Consider the following 21,417-nt stretch of genomic DNA (forward strand, 5'->3'; position numbering starts at 1 on the left):
AATGTATACCTAGATTCTTCTAATAAAATCATTGGACACCTATTTCAGCGTTTTTCCATATTTTTTTTTTGAAATAGAGAAATTAGGCTTGGAAGTTGAACAAAATGCCAAAAAAAACTAAGATTCTCTCAGTAGAAAATACTCATATCTCTGAAACTAAGTGAGTTAGAGACTTGAAAATTGATCCATAGGTTCTTCTAATAAAATCATTGGACACCTATTTCAGCGTTTTTCCAGAAAAAAATTTTAAATGGATTTATTAGCCTTGAAAGTGTGCCTGGAATAATAGAGCAATTTGTATAAGTCCGAAAAGTGCCTGGAATAAAAAATTAATTTTGTGCAATGCCTGGAAGACATAAAAAAATACGTCAACAAGCTCAAATCCTGGATAACATTTAAAAATACCTGGAGGCCAAAAAAGTGGGAGAAATTCTTTTGGACCCTTTTATGTTTTTCCAGAAAAGCCCTGAATCCATAAACGGGGGCATTTTTTTAGGTTCTTTAACTATTTAGTGTCATTTATATAATCTAGGATTAAATTTGTGTATTTTCTTGTCATTCGAAGTCATTTTTTACGCCTATGAGTTAATCGACTAACTTTTTCAAAATTATTTTCCCAACGACAATTTCCGTCTCAATACATTAATTCCAATCCTTGTTAGATTTATAATAGTTATAGTTTGTCTATCCTATATTTATTAAATTAAACTTATATGCTATTTGTTTCTACTATACCCAGACTATATCATCAGCAATATCCGGACGTGCAAATTATTTAACTTAGGCACGCACTTTTTTCTAAAGTTGCAATTTTTGTAAGACACTGCTTGTTTTTTTTTTATCATTAACTCAATGAGACAATGACGGAGATTTTTTAATAAAGATAATCGGGATCTGTGTTAGTTGAATTACTTGATTAGTTGACAACCCACGAATTTGTTTTACTGTTGATTGTGCCGGTGATGAGTGAAAAGTATGTTGCGACAGATGTTGCTGAAACATTTGGACGAGAGAATTGAGCAAGGGAATTTAACCCTATCTAAGAGAAAGGTATAGTAATCATAATAATCAATTATCCATATAGATTCTAATTATATAGAGTTGACACGTCTTTGTCCTGTTTTCTTGCAATCTAAAAATGCGCAAAACTGGATTCATTTAATTAATATTTACGAAAATTTTAGGTAAGCCACATATTGCTTCAGAACTCATAAACGATTGGTCTATTGAAGAAAAGTGTAAGGAGTAAAGTTGTAGATTGGAAGTTTTCCTATTAAAAATGTCCTTTGGCAATTTTTCAAAATTTCGACGGTTTTTGAAAAAATCGACTTTAAAGCTTGTAGTAACGGGGAGAAAGAACTTTTGCGCATAGTATCGACATTTTGGGTCATAACTTAAAAACGACTGGTCTAATGGGAAAGATGATAATAAGAAAAATTGTTGATTGGAATTTTTCCTATTAAATACCTCCTTTGATAATTTTTCAAAATTTTGACAGTTTTTGAGAAACTGGACTTTAAAGCTTGTAGTAACGGGGAGAAAGAACTTTTGCGCATAGTATCCACATTTTGGGTCATAGCTTAAAAACGACTGGTCTAATAAAAAAAATGATAATAAGGAAAATTGTTGATTGGAATTTTTCCTATTAAATACCTCCTTTGATAATTTTTCAAAATTTCGACGGTTTTTGAAAAAATCGACTTTAAAGCTTGTAGTAACGGGGAGAAAGAACTTTTGCGCATCGTATCCACATTTTGGGTCATAACTTAAAAACGACTGGTCTAATAAAAAAAATGATAATAAGGAAAATTGTTGATTGGAATTTTTCCTATTAAATACCTCCTTTGATAATTTTTCAAAATTTTGCCAGTTTTTGAGAAAATCGACTTTAAAGCTTGTAGTAACCGGGAGAAAGAACTTTTGCGCATAGTATCCACATTTTGGGTCATAACTTAAAAACGACTAGTCTAATGGGAAAGATGATAATAAGAAAAATTGTTGATTGGAATTTTTCCTATTAAATACCTTCTTTGACAATTTTTCAAAATTTTGACAGTTTTTGAGAAAATCGACTATAAAGCTTGTAGTAACGGGGAGAAAGAACTTTTGCGCATCGTATCCACATTTTGGGTTATAACTTAAAAACGACTGGTCTAATGGGAAAGATGATAATAAGAAAAATTGTTGATTGGAATTTTTCCTATTAAATACCTCCTTTGAGAATTTTTCAACATTTCGACAGTTTTTGAGAAAATAAACTTTAAAGCTTGTAGTAACGGGGAGAAAGAACTTTTGCGCATAGTATCCACATTTTGGGTCATAACTTAAAAACGACTGGTCTAATGGGAAAGATGATAATAAGGAAAATTGTAGATTGGAATTTTTCCTATTAAAAACTTCCTTTGATAATTTTTCAAAATTTCGACGGTTTTCGAGAAAATCGACTTTAAAGCTTGTAGTAACGGGGAGAAAGAACTTTTGCGCATCGTATCCACATTTTGGGTTATAACTTAAAAACGACTGGTCTAATAAAAAAAATTATAATAAGAAAAATTGTTGATTGGAATTTTTCCTATTAAATACCTCCTTTGAGAATTTTTCAAAATTTTGACAGTTTTTCAGAAAATCGACTTTAAAGCTTGTAGTAACGGGGAGAAAGAACTTTTGGGCATAATATCCACATTTTGGATTATAACTTAAAAACGACTGGTCTAATAAAAAAAATTATAATTAGAAAAATTGTAGATTGGAATTTTTCCTTTTAAAAATGTCCTTTGATAATTTTTCAAAATTTTGACACTTTTTGAGAAAATCGACTAATCAATAAAAAAATTCTTGTGTTTTTAACTGATTGCTTAGAAAATTAAACACTGATTAAAATAAGCCCAATTTCCATGTGATTACTATGAGTAGTTGCCGAGATATATGGACTTTAGTCCCAAATCCGGCTCGAAGGACCAAATGTTTTTCCCAAATATCTCCTAAACTGTTGGAGATAGCTATGGGGTGTTTGGTATCAATGAAATCAGGGAAAAAGCTCCATCGGACTGTTTAATTAAAAACTATTTTCCAGGCACTTAATAAAAAAATTGTCCAGATTTTTAACTACTGGGATAGAAAATTAAATGCTGATTAAAATTATTGAAATAAAACGCACACGTTGGTTTCTAAACATAGACTAACTTTATTGTCAACAAAAGTAAATTTTAAGAGGCAAAAATGTATAAAACAGATGTGGCCCATTAAAGGGTTTGCTGGAACCTTTCCAGTGGCGTAACAGATTAAGAATATTTTAAGCTATTTCAACAAAAATGAACACTATGTAGTGTTACTATCAGTGAGTTTCGGAAAATATGGATTTTAGTCTAAAATCCGGCTCGAAGGACCAAATGTTTTTCCCAAATATCTCCTAAACTATTGGAGATAGCTGGAGGTATTTGGTATTAATGAAACCAGGAATTAAAGCTCTATTGAATTGTTCAGATAAAAATTATAAAAAAAAATACACGAAAATTAAATTATGATTAAAATGACTCGAAACAGCCTATAACTAGTGTACTTATTTCATTTTAAAATTTTCCTATATTATTTCATTTAAAGGAGGTCGATTTCTCGTCGCCTCCTTACTTATTCAGTTACGATGTTATTATGACACTATTGAATGCACGTCTCTGTAAAGTTTATTATCATTTTATTTGTATATATTTAAATTCCTAAACCGTATAATATGCCGACCGACCGACCAACCAACTATTTATAAACAATTATGTATAAATACCAAAAAAGAGCTAAATGCCACTGTAAACAGTTTAACGCGAAATTCAAACCGAAAATGACTGTGGCATTATTCTTCTTGTTAGCACGTTTAGTTGCTGTGAGAATCTCACAATAAACCCGCTCGATATGGTTATATTATTTATAATGTGTGCGAAATGTACTGGATCGGGCTGTTACGGGTAAGGATTAATTATCGTACATTTATATTAATAAATATACAAGGAGTTTCATATAATACACTATATAAACATTATCTTTAAAAAAAGTGTTTATAATGAGTGAATTTGAATTTAGGATACTATATTAATAACTACCTCGGGGATACTGAAAATCAATTTTTTATAAAATTAGTAAAACATTTAATTACATTTCTGATAAGAAATTAATTTATGATTACGACCTTCAACTTAAAAAAATAAGGTAAGTGTGCATTCCTACCAGCGCAGCGGTTGAAGCTTCAGTGAGAAAATTGTTGTGTCTCAATAGGCGATATCTATATAGTTAAGTTAGTTGTTGATTGATTAAAAAATCATATTTGCAATAGCAAAACCCTATTTTTAGTAATACCCTTGAGAAACTAAGGCTAACTCAAATCCCTCTAAACATATTCAAACTGCGCACATTTCATATACATTAGTCATACCGACCGGCTTTTTCACCGCACACGTATGATTGATAATAAATATTGAACTATTGAATAAATATGAATATGACCTAAAAATTATGCGTTGTTTTTGTTAATAGGAATTAGGATCGCAACCTCTACCGGTGACTTCTTCTGCAGAAATGGAAAGTATGCCTAGACCCAGTTTCATATTGAAATGTTACTTTTCGCACCTAATTGATCCGAATACAGACGTGAACCATCAATTCATTGCGATCGTTAATGATTCCTGGGTCTCAGAGGGGTTTTCATGCCAAAAAGTGGGTCAAAAGTCGATTATTTGGGTTTCTACCGCACCTCACCTCTCTACTATGCCCTGAATCATCTTGAAATGTTACTTTTTGTACGTAATTGATCCGAATACAGACGTGAACCATCAATTCATTGCGATCGTCAATGATTCCTGGGTCTCAGATGGGTTTTCATGCCAAAAAGTGGGTCAAAAGTCGATTATTTGGGTTTCTACCGCATCTCACCTCTCTAATATGCCTCGAATCATCTTGAAATGTTACTTTTCGTACGTAATTGATCCAAATACAGACGTGAACCATCAATTCATTGCGATCGTCAATGATTGCTGGGTCTCAGATGGGTTTTCATGCCAAAAAGTGGGTCAAAAGTCGATTATTTGGGTTTCTACCGCATTTCACCTCTCTAATATGCCTGGAATCATCTTGAAATGTTATTGTTCGTACGTAATTGATCCGAATACAGACGTGAACCATCAATTCATTGCGATCGTCAATGATTCCTGGGTCTCAGATGGGTTTTCATGCCAAAAAAGGGGTCAAAAGTCGATTATTTGGGTTTCTAGCGCATCTCACCTCTCTAATATGCCTGGAAATATCTTGAAATGTTACTTTTCATACGTAATTGATCCGAATACAGACGTGAACCATCAATTCATTACGATCGTCAATGATTCCTGGGTCTCAGATGGGTTTTCATGCCAAAAAGTGGGTCAAAAGTCGATTATTTGGGTTTCTACCGCATCTCACCTCTCTAATATGCCCGGAATCATCTTGAAATGTTACTTTTTGTACATAATTGATCCGAATACAGACGTGAACCATCAATTCATTGCGATCGTCAATGTTTCCTGGGTCTCAGATGGGTTTTCATGCCAAAAAGTGGGTCAAAAGTCGATTATTTGGGTTTCTACCGCATTTCACCTCTCTAATATGCCTGGAATCATCTTGAAATGTTATTGTTCGTACGTAATTGATCCGAATACAGACGTGAACCATCAATTCATTGCGATCGTCAATGATTGCTGGGTCTCAGATGGGTTTTCATGCCAAAAAGTGGGTCAAAAGTCGATTATTTGGGTTTCTACCGCATCTCACCTCTCTAATATGCCTGGAATCATCTTGAAATGTTACTTTTCGTACTTAATTGATCCGAATACAGACGTGAACCACCAATTCATTGCGATCGTCAATGATTCCTGGGTCTCAGATGGGTTTTCATGCCAAAAAGTGGGTCAAAAGTCGATTATTTGGGTTTCTACCGCATCTCACCTCTCTAATATGCCTGGAATCATCTTGAAATGTTACTTTTCGTACTTAATTGATCCGAATACAGACGTGAACCACCAATTCATTGCGATCGTCAATGATTCCTGGGTCTCAGATGGGTTTTCATGCCAAAAAGTGGGTCAAAAGTCGATTATTTGGGTTTCTACCGCATCTCACCTCTCTAATATGCCTGGAATCATCTTGAAATGTTACTTTTCGTACTTAATTGATCCGAATACAGACGTGAACCACCAATTCATTGCGATCGTCAATGATTCCTGGGTCTCAGATGGGTTTTCATGCCAAAAAGTGGGTCAAAAGTCGATTATTTGGGTTTCTACCGCATCTCACCTCTCTAATATGCCTGGAATCATCTTGAAATGTTACTCTTCGTACGTAATTGATCCGAATACAGACGTGAACCATCAATTCATTGCGATCGTCAATGATTGCTGGGTCTCAGATGGGTTTTCATGCCAAAAAGTGGGTCAAAAGTCGATAATTTGGGTTTCTACCGCATCTCACCTCTCTAATATGCCTGGAATCATCTTGAAATGTTACTTTTCGTACTTAATTGATCCGAATACAGACGTGAACCACCAATTCATTGCGATCGTCAATGATTCCTGGGTCTCAGATGGGTTTTCATGCCAAAAAGTGGGTCAAAAGTCGATAATTTGGGTTTCTACCGCATCTCACCTCTCTAATATGCCTGGAATCATCTTGAAATGTTACTTTTCGTACTTAATTGATCCGAATACAGACGTGAACCACCAATTCATTGCGATCGTCAATGATTCCTGGGTCTCAGATGGGTTTTCATGCCAAAAAGTGGGTCAAAAGTCGATAATTTGGGTTTCTACCGCATCTCACCTCTCTAATATGCCTGGAATCATCTTGAAATGTTACTTTTCGTACTTAATTGATCCGAATACAGACGTGAACCACCAATTCATTGCGATCGTCAATGATTCCTGGGTCTCAGATGGGTTTTCATGCCAAAAAGTGGGTCAAAAGTCGATTATTTGGGTTTCTACCGCATCTCACCTCTCTAATATGCCTGGAATCATCTTGAAATGTTACTTTTCGTACTTAATTGATCCGAATACAGACGTGAACCACCAATTCATTGCGATCGTCAATGATTCCTGGGTCTCAGATGGGTTTTCATGCCAAAAAGTGGGTCAAAAGTCGATTATTTGGGTTTCTACCGCATCTCACCTCTCTAATATGCCTGGAATCATCTTGAAATGTTACTCTTCGTACGTAATTGATCCGAATACAGACGTGAACCATCAATTCATTGCGATCGTCAATGATTCCTGGGTCTCAGATGGGTTTTCATGCCAAAAAGTGGGTCAAAAGTCGATTATTTGGGTTTCTACCGCATCTCACCTCTCTAATATGCCTGGAATCATCTTGAAATGTTACTTTTCGTACGTAATTGATCCAAATACAGACGTGAACCATCAATTCATTGCGATCGTCAATGATTGCTGGGTCTCAGATGGGTTTTCATGCCAAAAAGTGGGTCAAAAGTCGATTATTTGGGTTTCTACCGCATTTCACCTCTCTAATATGCCTGGAATCATCTTGAAATGTTATTGTTCGTACGTAATTGATCCGAATACAGACGTGAACCATCAATTCATTGCGATCGTCAATGATTCCTGGGTCTCAGATGGGTTTTCATGCCAAAAAAGGGGTCAAAAGTCGATTATTTGGGTTTCTAGCGCATCTCACCTCTCTAATATGCCTGGAAATATCTTGAAATGTTACTTTTCATACGTAATTGATCCGAATACAGACGTGAACCATCAATTCATTACGATCGTCAATGATTCCTGGGTCTCAGATGGGTTTTCATGCCAAAAAGTGGGTCAAAAGTCGATTATTTGGGTTTCTACCGCATCTCACCTCTCTAATATGCCTGGAATCATCTTGAAATGTTACTTTTCGTACGTAATTTATCCTACTAAGGCTAACTCAAATCCCTCTAAACATATTCAAACTGTGCACATTTCATATACATTAGTCATACCGACCGGCTCTTTTTCACCGCACACGTATGATTGATAATAAATATTGAACTATCGAATAAATATGAATATGACCTAAAAATTATGCGCTGTTTTTGTTTATAGGAATTAGGATCGCAACCTCTACCGGTGACTTCTTCTACAGGAGATGAAGCGGAAAGTATGCCTAGGCCCAGATCGGGAACGTGGGGTGCCAAGGAGGCGAAAAAGGAGAAATCGAAACAGCAGCAGAAGCAGGACAAAGGTGACGTGAGGAGGAACGAGGCGAGGGTGCAGAGTGGAAGCAGGAGTGGGTCTGCATCTAGGTAAGAAATCCGTTAAAAGATATTAACATAAAAATATAGAGGTACATAGATTCCTAAACTCATGATCTATCTTGTCGAAGCTCTTTTTTTGGTATAAAACTGAGGTTCTCTAAGGTTTATCTTCATTCAAGCTTAGTTAGTGTACCTTAATCTTGACCATAATGGTCTAAAGGTCCTAATGATTTTCACTCATTAGGCTCAATGACATTGATACAATCAAAGTCATTTTTGATGTCTTATGGAGTCAGAGGAGTGCTCAAACTTTGAGCCTTAAGTACAGTTTGTTTGCCTCAATCTTTGACTAAAAACCAAAAACATTATAATGATGAGTTATGTACGTTTTTAAGGACTTCAGGGTTTCTTTCTGGAATCTGGACGTATTGTCCTTCAACTGCCTGGAATCGATACCTAATTACATTAAATGGCCAATAAGAACTTCTACTACTAACAAACAGATAATCAACCATGTGGTATAATATAATGGTGTAATGCAAACTCATTTCATTTCAATAATAATAAAAAAAATATTCAGCAATGTCGCTGACACTTATAAAAAATATAATTAATTATAGCTACAATATTAGCGGTACCCAGCTTGAACATTCCAGCAATGAAAATGATTTAGATGTGATTGTTGACTGTAATTTAGCCTTTACCGATCACATTATTAACGCAGTTATTGAGGCACTCAAAATAATAGGTTTCGTTATTAGAACTATGCCAGAAACTTTAATGTTGAGTGTTGGGGATTTACCCGCTTTTCGGTTCACTCTTATCCGTAATAAATAAAACCAACTAATTATTCACTTAATATTCTTTACTACGTATTTGTGCGAAGTTATTTTCACAAAGCCAAACCAATATGACAACCAATGCTTTTACAAGACGACCAGAAGAGAACTACTGCTTACAGTCACGTACGACATGAAAACGTCGATCGGTCAAAAATTGTCTATATTTAGATATACAAAGGGACTGTGTTGTGCTGCCGCCACTAGTGAAATATTGTAACCTGCAATGCGCGGTTGCCATTACAACAAATTAATATTTGAACTCAATAAACTCAACATACCCCCCACCTTGAAAGGGCATCTTTCAATTAAGATTAACTATCTACATATTTGCAAAGACAACCTTAGCTCACTAAAACTAAAACAAACTAAAATTTAAAATTTCTTAAGATGAATTCTTAACTAGATATCTCACTGTTTATTGGTAAAGAGCACAGTTGAGAGATACCACGTTTCACTTCACCAGTCTTCGTTTTAAGTTTCACTACCCGCACTTTATTGTCTATGCCAGGAAATAGTTCAATTACCCTGCCAAGTCTCCATTGTAATGGAGGCAGGTTTTTATTCTTAATTATGACTAAGTCACCCACCTTAACATTATTTCTTTCAATGTACCACTTAGCTCTAACCTGTAATTCATTAATATACTCAGTACTCCATCTACTCCAAAAATGTTGAAGTAACATTTGCATATGCTGGTACATGGAAAGTTTAGATAATGAAACATGTTTTAAACTAGGATCTGGTAGGTTACACAATTTCCTACCTATCAAGAAATGCGATGGTGTTAATGCATCTAAGTCGTCAGGACTAGATGATATGGGCACCAATGGCCTAGAATTCAGAATTGACTCAATCTGAACTAGGACTGTGTATAGACATTCAAAAGTAAGCGTATTGTTACCAACAATTCTTTTTAGATGTAATTTACAAGATTTTATACCTGCCTCCCAAACTCCACCAAAGTTTGGAGAATAAGATGGAATAAACTTCCATACTATTTGTTCATTGATCATTGTTTCAGAAATTAAGTTAAGTTCTTTTTGTAAAAATTCCCCAAGTTGTTTCAATTCATTATTTGCCCCAATGAAATTGGAACCATTATCAGAAAAGATACATTTTGGTTTGCCACGTCTAGCGACAAATCTTCTAAAGGTCGAGATAAAACCTTCACTAGTTAAATTTGAAACTAACTCTAAGTGAATTGCTTTAGTAGAGAGACATATAAACAAACAAATATAACATTTAGTTATTTTAGCTCCTCTACCATTACGGTCTTTAATATAAAGAGGGCCACCATAGTCCACCCCAACATTATAAAAAGGATATGCCAAAGTTACCCTTTCTTCTGGTAATGACCCCATAATTTGATTTAAAGAAGTTGGATTTGTTTTAAAACAAACAATACATTCAAATGAGACCTTTCTTGCTAAATTTCTTCCACCAATTACCCAATATTTATCTCTGATTACACTCAACAACATTTGAGGTCCAGGATGCAATAATCTTTTATGTTCATAAATAAATAGTAATTTGGTAAAATGATGTTTTGCAGGAAGAAGGATCTGATGTTTTTTATGATAATTAAAAGATGAATTTTGTAGTCTTCCCCCCACCCTTAGAAGTCCATTTTCATCAATAAAGGGATGAAGTTTAAAAAGGGAAGGGTTTAATTTAATAATTTTGTCTTTATTTTTACCATGAGCCAATAAATTGATAAATTCCCAAAAGCATTCTCCTTGTACCAATTTGATTGCTCTTATCCAAGCCAAATCTATCTCTTCAGGGGTAAAAGAATCTTTTATTTTACATTTACCAAGCTGCAACATATTTCTAAATCTCAAACAATAAGCTATAGTACGAATCAAACGTAAAATATTACTAAAATTTGTAAACTGGATGACATTATCATTATATGTTCTTAATTCACACATATGAATGTTCTTTTTCCTTCCTGGTAAAATCTCCAAAGGTTCTATTATAAAGCCTGACCAATCAATATTCTCGCTGAACAAAAATTCAGGGCCATGCCACCATTTTGGACAATCTATAATATTTTCTGGTAATACGCCACGAGATAAAAGATCTGCAGGATTATCTGCAGATTTGACATATTTCCACATTTCGGGAGTAGTAAGATTTTGAATTTGTGATACTCTATTCGAAATAAAAACTTCAAGTGTACTTGGACAGGTTCCAATCCATCCAAGGACAACTTTTGCATCACACCAAAGATGAATCTCCTCAATATTGAGCTCTATTGACTCAAGAACCTTTTTTAACAATTTTGCCAACAATAAGGCTCCACAAAGTTCCAAACAAGGGATTGTACGAGTTTTTAACGGAGAAACTTTAACCTTTGAACACAATAAAGATATTCCAATTTCATTATTTAAAGAAATTGTTCTTAAATAAATACAAGCTCCGTAAGCATCCATAGAAGCATCGGAAAACCCATGTAACTCTATTTTTGTTGGATTTACACAAATGACATGTCTTTTTATACATAAATTATTAAGTGTAGAGAACTGATTTTTTAATTTTACCCACTTAGAATTTAATTCCATTGGTAAAGTCTCATCCCAGGTCAACTTCTGAGACCATAACTTTTGAAGAAGAATCTTTGCCAGGATTATACAAGGTCCAAGTAAACCCAACGGATCAAAAATCTTTGCGACATCTGACAATATTGATCTTTTTGTTATTTTATGGGAAGTAGAAAATGAAATACTAAATTTTAGCATATCTGTCTTAAATGACCAATAGAGACCCAACGTTTTATAGTTTTCTTTTTCACCAAAATGTATTGATTCCAGGTTTGAAGTACTCTCACAAAGTGTTTTCATTACAAAAGGATCATTAGAAATCCATTTACAAAGATTCATACATCCTGATTTTAAAATTAAATCAATTTCTTTACTCAAAGTAATTGCATCTTGAGGATTTTTTGCCCCACTTAGCAGATCATCTACGTAAAAATCATGTAAAATGACCTTTGATGCCAAGGGATATTTATCAGAAAACTGCAATCCAAGTTCCTTTAAGCACCTTATAGCCAAATAAGGAGCTGACCTTGTTCCATAAGTGACTGTGTTCAATGTATATTCTTTAATATCATGACTAGGATCGGATCTCCATAGAATTTTTTGAAGTGATCTATCTGATGAATTCACCAAAACCATTCTATACATTTTTGTAATGTCAGCACAAACTATAACATTATGTTTACGAAATCTCAAAAGAATTCCCAAAAGGTCATCCTGTAAATTAGGACCTATATATTGTATATCATTCAATGACAATCCTGATGTAGTTTTTGCTGACCCATTAAATACCACCCTCAACTTTGTTGTAAGACTATGATCACTCAACACACCATGATGTGGTAAGTAATAAGAAATATTATTAGGAGAATCCTTAGCCAATGACATATGACCCAATTTTTCATATTCATCTAAGAATGACACATACAAATTTTTCAATTCTATATTTTTGTTTAATCTTTTCTCTAATGCCAAAAATCTATTCAAAGCATATTGCTTAGAATCACCAAGTTTAGAAGGATTATCACATAAAGGAATTTTTACCACAAACCTCCCATCAGGATTTTGAAAAGTTGAATCCAGGAATAACTTTTCACACTCTCTATCCTCCTGTGACAATACTTTATTTTCAATATCTAATTCTTCTATTGACCAAAATTTCTCAAGTTGATCTTGTATTTGAGAATTTGAATTATTTATAGCTAAATTACATTTAACTGTACTAAAATTATTTCCAATATTAATTGAACCAGTTGCAACCCAACCCAAACGAGTCTTTTGTAATATAACCTTATTATTTTTCAAAGTAAACTGTCCAATACAAAGAAGGGTATAAAATATTTCAGCTCCAAGTAGCATATCAATTTTTCCAGGAATTGCAAATGAAGGATCTGCCAATTTAACATGTGATGGGATATCTAACGAAGCATAATCTATATTTTGATTAGGAATAAAAGAACTTATCTCAGGAACAACTAAACAATCTACCTGGATTTTAAACTGATAATGAAGAGAATTTATTTCCAAAGTACACTTTTTATTTATTTTTGATGTTGTTTGATTTATTCCTGTAATAGAAATTGAAACGTCTTGACTTGTTAAACCCAATGCTTGCCAAGCTTCTAAAGTAATTAAATTTGACTGTGACCCACTATCTAGTAGAACACGCAATATCTGAGAATTATTTTTATTATCCACAACTTGTACCAAAGCTGTTGGTAATAAAACCTCCGAAAAAGATTCAGACTCAAATGAACAACCAACATTAGCAAAAACAGAATTTATTTGTTGAATACTTGAATTCTGAGCATTTTCTTTCTTGTCTGAACTATCATTCGAATTCTGAGTAACATGAGCAGGATTATTATGATTTTCATAATGTAGCAAAGTATGATGTTTATGTCTACATTTTCTGCAACCACTAACTTTACAATCCCTACTCATATGACTACCTTTTCTTAAACAGTTCAAACATAAGCCCAACTGCTTAGCTTTTTGAAATCTATCTTTTATGGTTAACTTTATAAAATCTGAACAATTCGAAATATAATGACTATTACTCTCACAAAAAACACAATGACAAGTTTGTCCCAAATAAGATTTAGAGGTATAATCAATTTTTTGTTTAGTCCCATATTTGTGTCCCAACTTTTCTTCAACTTTAGGTTTAATTTTATTCTTCTCAAAAGAAGCCAACATTTCAATACGATTTTTTAAAAATGATTTAAATTCATTAAGAGTGGCAAGTCTATCACGAGGCTTTTTCTCCTCCCACACTCTTTGGGTTGTCAAATCCAATTTCTGACAAACCAAAAATATAATAATAGGATCCCAACTATCCGTATTTATGCCTAATTTATTTAATGAATATAAATTTCTATTAATACCATCCAAAATATTGCGCAAATCACTATGTGATTCCTTAGATATACTTTGTATATTAACCAACAATTTCAAATGATCATTTACCAAGACATTTGGGTTATCATACCTATCACAAAGCATATTCCAAATCACCTGATAATTTGACGCTGTTAGATCCACCAAATGTATCACATGTTTAGCTTCACCCTCTAAAGCTCCCTTTAAAAAATATATTTTTTCCAAGTCCCCAATAGAATCATTTGAATGAATTAATGAAATAAAGGTGTCCCTAAATTCCAACCAATCTTGTGTATTGCCATTAAACTTCGGAATAGGAATAGCAGGCAACTGAGGTCTCGAAATAATTATTGGTGTTGGTTGAGATGATTCATCACCCAAACCATCATTATTTTGTTGTTTTAAAATATGTTGAAATTTATGCACATGTAATGTATTTTTATATAAAGAAATTGTCTTGAAATACAATGTCTCAAAAGCGAGTCCCTCTGCTACCTGATTTTCTAGAGTATCAACACTTACCTCATCCTCAATGGCTTCTTGTAATTCTTGAAATTTTGTATTTAAAGAAATTAAATTTTGTAACCTACTCTCAACTTCCATAAGAGTCTCCAAATCTAATAGCTGTGGAGGTTGAGGCACATTTTGTATAATATTTTTAATAAAGTTGTTAGCTGTAGTGAGCTTACTCTTGATGCCCCCACGGCGTCTAATTAACACTGACACTGTTGGTTCCGTCATCTTTCAGATTGAGTCAACCTTAAAAAACTGTACAAATAAATAGCCCCTTTACTTAATGTAACGTAAGTACGAGTGTAAGTAGGTACAAATTTACCAAAAAATAAATAACCAATTGATTTTCCACCAAAAAAAAATATAAAAAGTTAACACCAACTCATAACTTTTTCAATAAATGTTACCCAATGTAACCAATGATAATGTTAACAATACGTAACAATACACTCAATAATAATAATATGTACCAAACATCTAAAGAAATTAATTAAATCAAAGATATACCAAATCTTGTAATCTACCAAATAACTACAATAATCCCAATAATTATTGAATAATAATATCTCATATCTCTTACAATAATTTGCCTAAATACTTACAATATTCCAAGATTATAAATATTTATGTATAATTTTAATTTAGACCAAATTTACCAATCGCAATCCAAATTGCATGTCGAATTGTCCAACCAAATTGAAATCCAATATTCCACCATAATTATTATATATGTTTTATAATACCAAAATTCCATAATCAATCCAAATTTCCAAGTCAAACATAGGGAACCAATTTCCTGACTGTTTTCTTCCAATTATCCAATTTTGGCTACCAATTACCAAAATCTGGCACCACTGTATAACAATATCTTAATCCCAATAACCTGAATATTGTTAAACTTGTTTTATTCTTTTATTGCAATTACAATAATATGCAATCCAAATTTACTAATACTTAGATTTTATCACCAAACGTGCTATTTATCCCAATGATCCAAGTTTCTCTTCTGTATTTTGCTTTTCCAATAGCAGATGTTTTTTCCGGCATACAGCAAACAGATATTCTAATAATACCCATCAGACGCCAACCGCCGGCCATATATTTTTTCTTGCACTAAATATCCGGGCGAAGGACCATAATTTTGTTGGGGATTTACCCGCTTTTCGGTTCACTCTTATCCGTAATAAATAAAACCAACTAATTATTCACTTAATATTCTTTACTACGTATTTGTGCGAAGTTATTTTCACAAAGCCAAACCAATATGACAACCAATGCTTTTACAAGACGACCAGAAGAGAACTACTGCTTACAGTCACGTACGACATGAAAACGTCGATCGGTCAAAAATTGTCTATATTTAGATATACAAAGGGACTGTGTTGTGCTGCCGCCACTAGTGAAATATTGTAACCTGCAATGCGCGGTTGCCATTACAACAAATTAATATTTGAACTCAATAAACTCAACATTGAGTGTTGTTTAAAACAGTTTGATAGTATGGTTAGAATATAGAAGTATAATTTGGTCCCCACAATATGACGTCTAGATTAAAATCTGGATATTATCCCCAACAAGGTTATAACCATAATTTGCTTCTGAAAATATTTAACAGATTATCCCTAGGAAATCGTCACATTAAAACATCCGTAGTGTACATTATTTATAAAATTTTGACAAATAAGATTGATGCTCCTCAAATTATGGAAATGTTGCCGTTCTTCATTAATGTTGGTATACCAGATAAAGAAAAAAATTTCATCTTGATTATCCAAGAACATATACAAGAACTCACCAATATATAGAATGTGTGATTATTTTGACCTTGATATTGCTATTAGAGATTTAAGGCATTTTACAGAAATTATTGACTTTAGACTTTTTGCTTCTCAGTCTCAGGCCTGATTATGTGATACATGTGGGTAGTTGCAAATACTTATAGATTATAAGAAATATTTTAAACTTTTTATTAGGTGCATTGTACATTTATATGCTAGGTGGTATCTGTAATTGACCTCTATGGTTGTTAATACTGTAATTCAATAAATAAATAAATAATTATTAATTTTAGGCATTATTGTGCCTATTCTGTATCTGCTTTTTGGTATACCGGTCTGACAAATCCAGATCTTGAGTGCGAAAATTAGACCGAAAGCGTTTCTCTTTACTTATAAAGTACCCGTGAAGAAATGTTTACTATATTTCAAATTTTGTTTAGGTCTAATTCGGCCGAACGTCGTAAATCCGACGAGTCTAGTCCGAAAAGGGAGGGCTCAAGAAGCAGGTCCAATTCGGATGCAAGCAAACGAAAAGGAAGTGCCTTTATGGCTTCTATGAAAGCCGCCATGTTGGTAAGTGCCTTTACTAAAAAATCATTAATTGGTGATGGCATGCGATGTTGTAAATAGTGAGGCATTATGCTTGTGGCCACTTATATAGTTGGATTGTAGATGCTTAATAGGAAAGGGTTTGTACATAGGGAAATAGAAGTTTGCTGATACAAGAAAAGATTGCAAAAAATTACACATCTTACTATATATAACAAAAAAGTAGACAATTACATCTCAGATGAGTTTTCATGCCAAAAAAGGGGTCAAAAGTCGATTATTTGCTATTCTACCGCATCTCACCTCTCTAGTATGCCTCGAATTATCTCGAAAGGTTACTTTTCGTACGTAATTGATCTGAATACAGACGTGAACCATCAATTCATTGATTCCTGGGTCTCAGATGGGTTTTCATGCCAAAAAAGGGGTCAAAAGTCCATTATTTGGGTTTCTACCGCATCTCACCTCTCTAATATACCCTGAATCATCTTGAAATGTTACTTTTCGTACGTAATTGATCCAAATACAGACGTGAACCATCAATTCATTGCGATCGTCAATGATTCCTGGGTCTCAGATGGGTTTTCATGCCAAAAAGTGGGTCAAAAGTCGATTATTCGTCATTCTACCGCATCTCACTTCTCTAATATGCCCTGAATCATCTTGAAATGTTACTTTTCGTACGTAATTGATCCAAATACAGACGTGAACCATCAATTCATTGCGATCGTCAATGAATCCTAAGTCTCAGATGGGTTTTCATGCCAAAAAGTGGGTCAAAAGTCGATTATTCGTCATTCTACCGCATCTCACTTCTCTAATATGCCCTGAATCATCTTGAAATGTTACTTTTCGTACGTAATTGATCCAAATACAGACGTGAACCATCAATTCATTGCGATCGTCAATGAATCCTAAGTCTCAGATGGGTTTTCATGCCAAAAAGTGGGTCAAAAGTCGATTATTTGGGTTTCTACCGCATCTCACCTCTCTAATATGCCTCGAATCATTTTGAAATGTTACTTTTCGTACGTAATTGATCCAAATACAGACGTGAACCATCAATTCATTGCGATCGTCAATGAATCCTAAGTCTCAGATGGGTTTTCATGCCAAAAAGTGGGTCAAAAGTCGATTATTCGTCATTCTACCGTATCTCACTTCTCTAATATGCCCTGAATCATCTTGAAATGTTACTCTTCGTACGTAATTGATCCAAATACAGACGTGAACCATCAATTCATTGCGATCGTCAATGATTCCTAAGTCTCAGATGGGTTTTCATGCCAAAAAGTGGTCAAAAGTCGATTATTTGCCATTCTACCGCATCTCACCTCTCTAATATGCCCTGAATCATCTTGAAATGTTACTCTTCGTACGTAATTGATCCGAATACAGACGTGAACCATTAATTCATTGCGATCGTCAATGATTCCTAAGTCTCAGATGGGTTTTCATGCCAAAAAGTGGGTCAAAAGTCGATTATTTGCCATTCTACCGCATCTCACCTCTCTAATATGCCCTGAATCATCTTGAAATGTTACTCTTCGTACGTAATTGATCCAAATACAGACGTGAACCATCAATTCATTGCGATCGTCAATGATTCCTGGGTCTCAGATGGGTTTTCATGCCAAAAAGTGGGTCAAAAGTCGATTATTTGCCATTCTACAGCATCTCACCTCTCTAATATGCCTCGAATCATCTTGAAATGTTACTTTTCGTACGTAATTGATCCAAATACAGACGTGAACCAACAATTTGTTGCGATCGTCAATGATTCCTGGGTCTCAGATGGGTTTTCATGCCAAAAAAGGGGTCAAAAGTCGATTATTGGGGTTTCTACCGCATCTCACCTCTCTAATATGCCCTGAATCATCTTGAAATGTTACTTTTCGTACGTAATTGACCCGAATACAGACGTAAACCATCAATTTATTAAGATCGTCAATGATTCCTGGGTCTCAGATGGGTTTTCATGCCAAGAAGTGGGTCGATTATTGCCATTCTACCGCATCTCACTTCTCTAATATGCCTTGAATCATTTGTATTTAAAAAAATAACTGAAGAACCAGGCAACGGACACATTTGAAATTTTTTACATAACCTCTCTGAAAAACTTCAACCTTTAGTACAATTATTCTGGGTTCTTAAGAGTGCACTTTCTTGGATTGAGATCTTTAAAACGTAGAATGTTCAATGCTATTTAAAACAACCCATAAATAAATATAAAAGTGAAAATATCACGTTTCCACGATAAAACATTACATATTATTATTTTGTTGTTTTTGAGTGGAAATATTTCGCTTGGCATTGACTTTTTTTTAATTTTGTTCTGGTGACAAGTAGGCTCTTAATTTAGCGCTTAATCGACGCGTTATTCCGCGAAAGCGAGCGCGGATTATTTCATTGATAACACGCGATAGGAGCAATTGTTTAAATTTTGTTTAATTTATTGGATATTTCAGTGTCATAATCCCGTTACCTTTCCAACGTTTACTGATTTTTAAACATCATTTCTTTGCATGTATCAAGTACACCTAACTAAGATCCTCTTTATCTCTCTCTCTGCCTCATTCATTTGTACTATAATATCATTTTCCAAAGCATACGGGTCTTATACATCCGAAACAAAAAGCGCCGAAAGATGGCTCTGCACATCCGGTTACCGTTCCGGACAGTTCTGACACCAGGTACTACCATACGGTTACCGCGGGTTCCAACAGAGGGAGCGCTATGACGAAAGTGATGGATATATTTAGGTATGGTATACATCTGATTCGATTTATGGTATATTTGATGTATATTGTTTGCCAGAAATAAACCGACTTTCCAATCGGAAGAGGAAATTATACGGAGGGAGGAGCGCAAAGAGGAGAGAAAGAAAGAGGAAAAGCGTGAGGAGGAACGGAGGAAGAAGGAGGACAAGGAGCGCAAGAAGGAGGAGGAGCGAAAGAAGAAAGAGAAGGCAAGTGTACATTGGGAAATTTGACTAATCGTTTTTTTTGCAGGTATTTCACTTGATTGGCATCATCTCTTCTTTATCTTAATAGACTTTATGGTGTAGTACTTATAGTTGGGTATATAACTGATTTCCTGTTTAATTAAGTTAAATCTAACCACCTGGAATTGGTTGTAATTTAGCAGTTTGGGTGGGTGTAACGCTTAATATTTTAATGCTTAGTAGTCATTTGATGTGGAGAGTATCATGCTTAATAATGTGTCATAATGATGATGGTAATTTTTAACGTCAAAATTCAAATGAAACAGCCCAAAAGTCCTTAAAATCTGCCCTAGAAATTAAACTACAAAAATTACTTTGAATACATGAAATAAATAAAACATGATTTTCATGGCTTGAATTAGAATAGAAAACAAATAGATCAGAAATTACTTTTAAGAAGTATTGCCTGAATTAAAATGATTTCATATGACTATAAACATTAATATAAAACCCAAAAACGCGATCCTTGGCTGATGGTGTGGCAGGACTATTTGCGAACACAATTTAAATTAATTTGGCTTCTAGACATTTTTGTTTCTATCTACACGGATTTCTTTAATGCCTTTGATAGAGTAAAATTAAGGATTTTGATGGCAGATTTGAAGATAATTGAAATCCTTGATTAGGAGAACTTTTTGAATTATGGTGTATTAAAAGAGACAAAGTTGTTTATTGATGAATGAGTTTTGTTGTTTTTTTGTCAAATTAGAAAGGAGAGGTATTATAGACTTATTCTTACTTATGTATCTTGAGGTTTGATTTAAGGAATTATAATGTTTTTCGCAGTAGTACCCTTAAAATATTGCTTAGGCTTGTTGAATCATTATTTAGGTTTTCTAGCTGTCTTAGCAGGATAATTATATTTTTTTAGGGTGATTTTAGGATGATTTTTTTTTATTACCAAATCGACGAATTGTCCATAACTCAAGAACTAGGAAATGTACACGTTTGAAAATTTGTACATAAATTCTTTGATAAAATTGATTGGACACCTATTTCAGGGTTTTCCAAAAAACTAAAAAATTTTGAGAAAATAATTTTTTTGAGTAAGGTGATTTTTTTATTAAATAATCCTCAAACTGTCCATAACTCAAAAACCAGGTAACATACACGTTTGAAATTTTTTACATAAATTCTTTGATAAAATTGATTTGACACCTATTTCAGGGTTTTTCAAAAAAGCTCAAAAATTTTGAGAAAAAATTTTTTTTGAGAAAGATGATTTTTTTTATTAAAAAAACCATAACTGGAAAATTAAGCAACGTACACATTTGAAATTTTTTACGTAAATTCTTTGATAAAATTGATTGGATACCTATTTCAGGGTTTTTTAAAAAAACTCAAAAATTTAGAGAAAAAACATTTTTTTGAGTGTGATGATTTTTATTTTTTAATAAATACTCAAAAACCAAGTAACGTACATATTTGATTTTTTTTACCTAAATGCTTTGATAAAATTGATTGAGCACCTATTTCAGGGTTTTTCAGAAAAACTCAAAAATTTTAAGAAAATAAGTTTTTTTTGAGGTAGATAATTTTTTTTAATAATAAATCC

The 21,417-nt window shown here is 33.6% G+C and overlaps 1 protein-coding gene and 1 long non-coding RNA gene across 9 annotated transcripts in view; one reads left to right on the forward strand and one right to left on the reverse strand.

Annotated features, from left to right (window-relative positions):
• The window catches only part of LOC126745677 (5'-AMP-activated protein kinase subunit gamma-2), a 158,688-nt gene that overhangs the window by 4,588 nt on the left and 132,683 nt on the right, over positions 1 to 21,417 (forward strand). Inside the window, exons 1-5 of one of the 4 annotated variants that reach the window (XM_050453639.1) lie at positions 973 to 1,050; positions 8,103 to 8,302; positions 16,750 to 16,882; positions 19,466 to 19,620; positions 19,676 to 19,826. In XM_050453639.1, coding sequence (XP_050309596.1) covers positions 976 to 1,050; positions 8,103 to 8,302; positions 16,750 to 16,882; positions 19,466 to 19,620; positions 19,676 to 19,826 — 714 coding nt within the window. In that variant the 5' untranslated portion in view covers positions 973 to 975. Of the gene's footprint in view, positions 1 to 972; positions 1,051 to 3,917; positions 3,957 to 8,102; positions 8,303 to 16,749; positions 16,883 to 19,465; positions 19,621 to 19,675; positions 19,827 to 21,417 lie in introns of those variants that run through there. The other 3 variants (XM_050453640.1, XM_050453637.1, XM_050453638.1) reach the window with 3 other exon arrangements.
• The window catches only part of LOC126745684 (uncharacterized), a 107,262-nt gene continuing 88,883 nt past the window's right edge, over positions 3,039 to 21,417 (reverse strand). The window contains exons 1-4 of one of the 5 annotated variants that reach the window (XR_007663634.1): positions 18,541 to 18,612; positions 6,832 to 7,353; positions 5,788 to 6,309; positions 3,039 to 4,917 (exon numbers count right to left, since the gene is read on the reverse strand). This is a non-coding gene — a long non-coding RNA (uncharacterized LOC126745684). Of the gene's footprint in view, positions 4,918 to 5,787; positions 6,310 to 6,831; positions 7,876 to 18,540; positions 18,613 to 21,417 lie in introns of those variants that run through there. The other 4 variants (XR_007663632.1, XR_007663633.1, XR_007663631.1 and 1 more) reach the window with 4 other exon arrangements.

This window comes from Anthonomus grandis, chromosome 16 (assembly GCF_022605725.1).
Source record: "Anthonomus grandis grandis chromosome 16, icAntGran1.3, whole genome shotgun sequence".
Classification (NCBI taxonomy): Eukaryota; Metazoa; Arthropoda; class Insecta; order Coleoptera; family Curculionidae; genus Anthonomus; species Anthonomus grandis.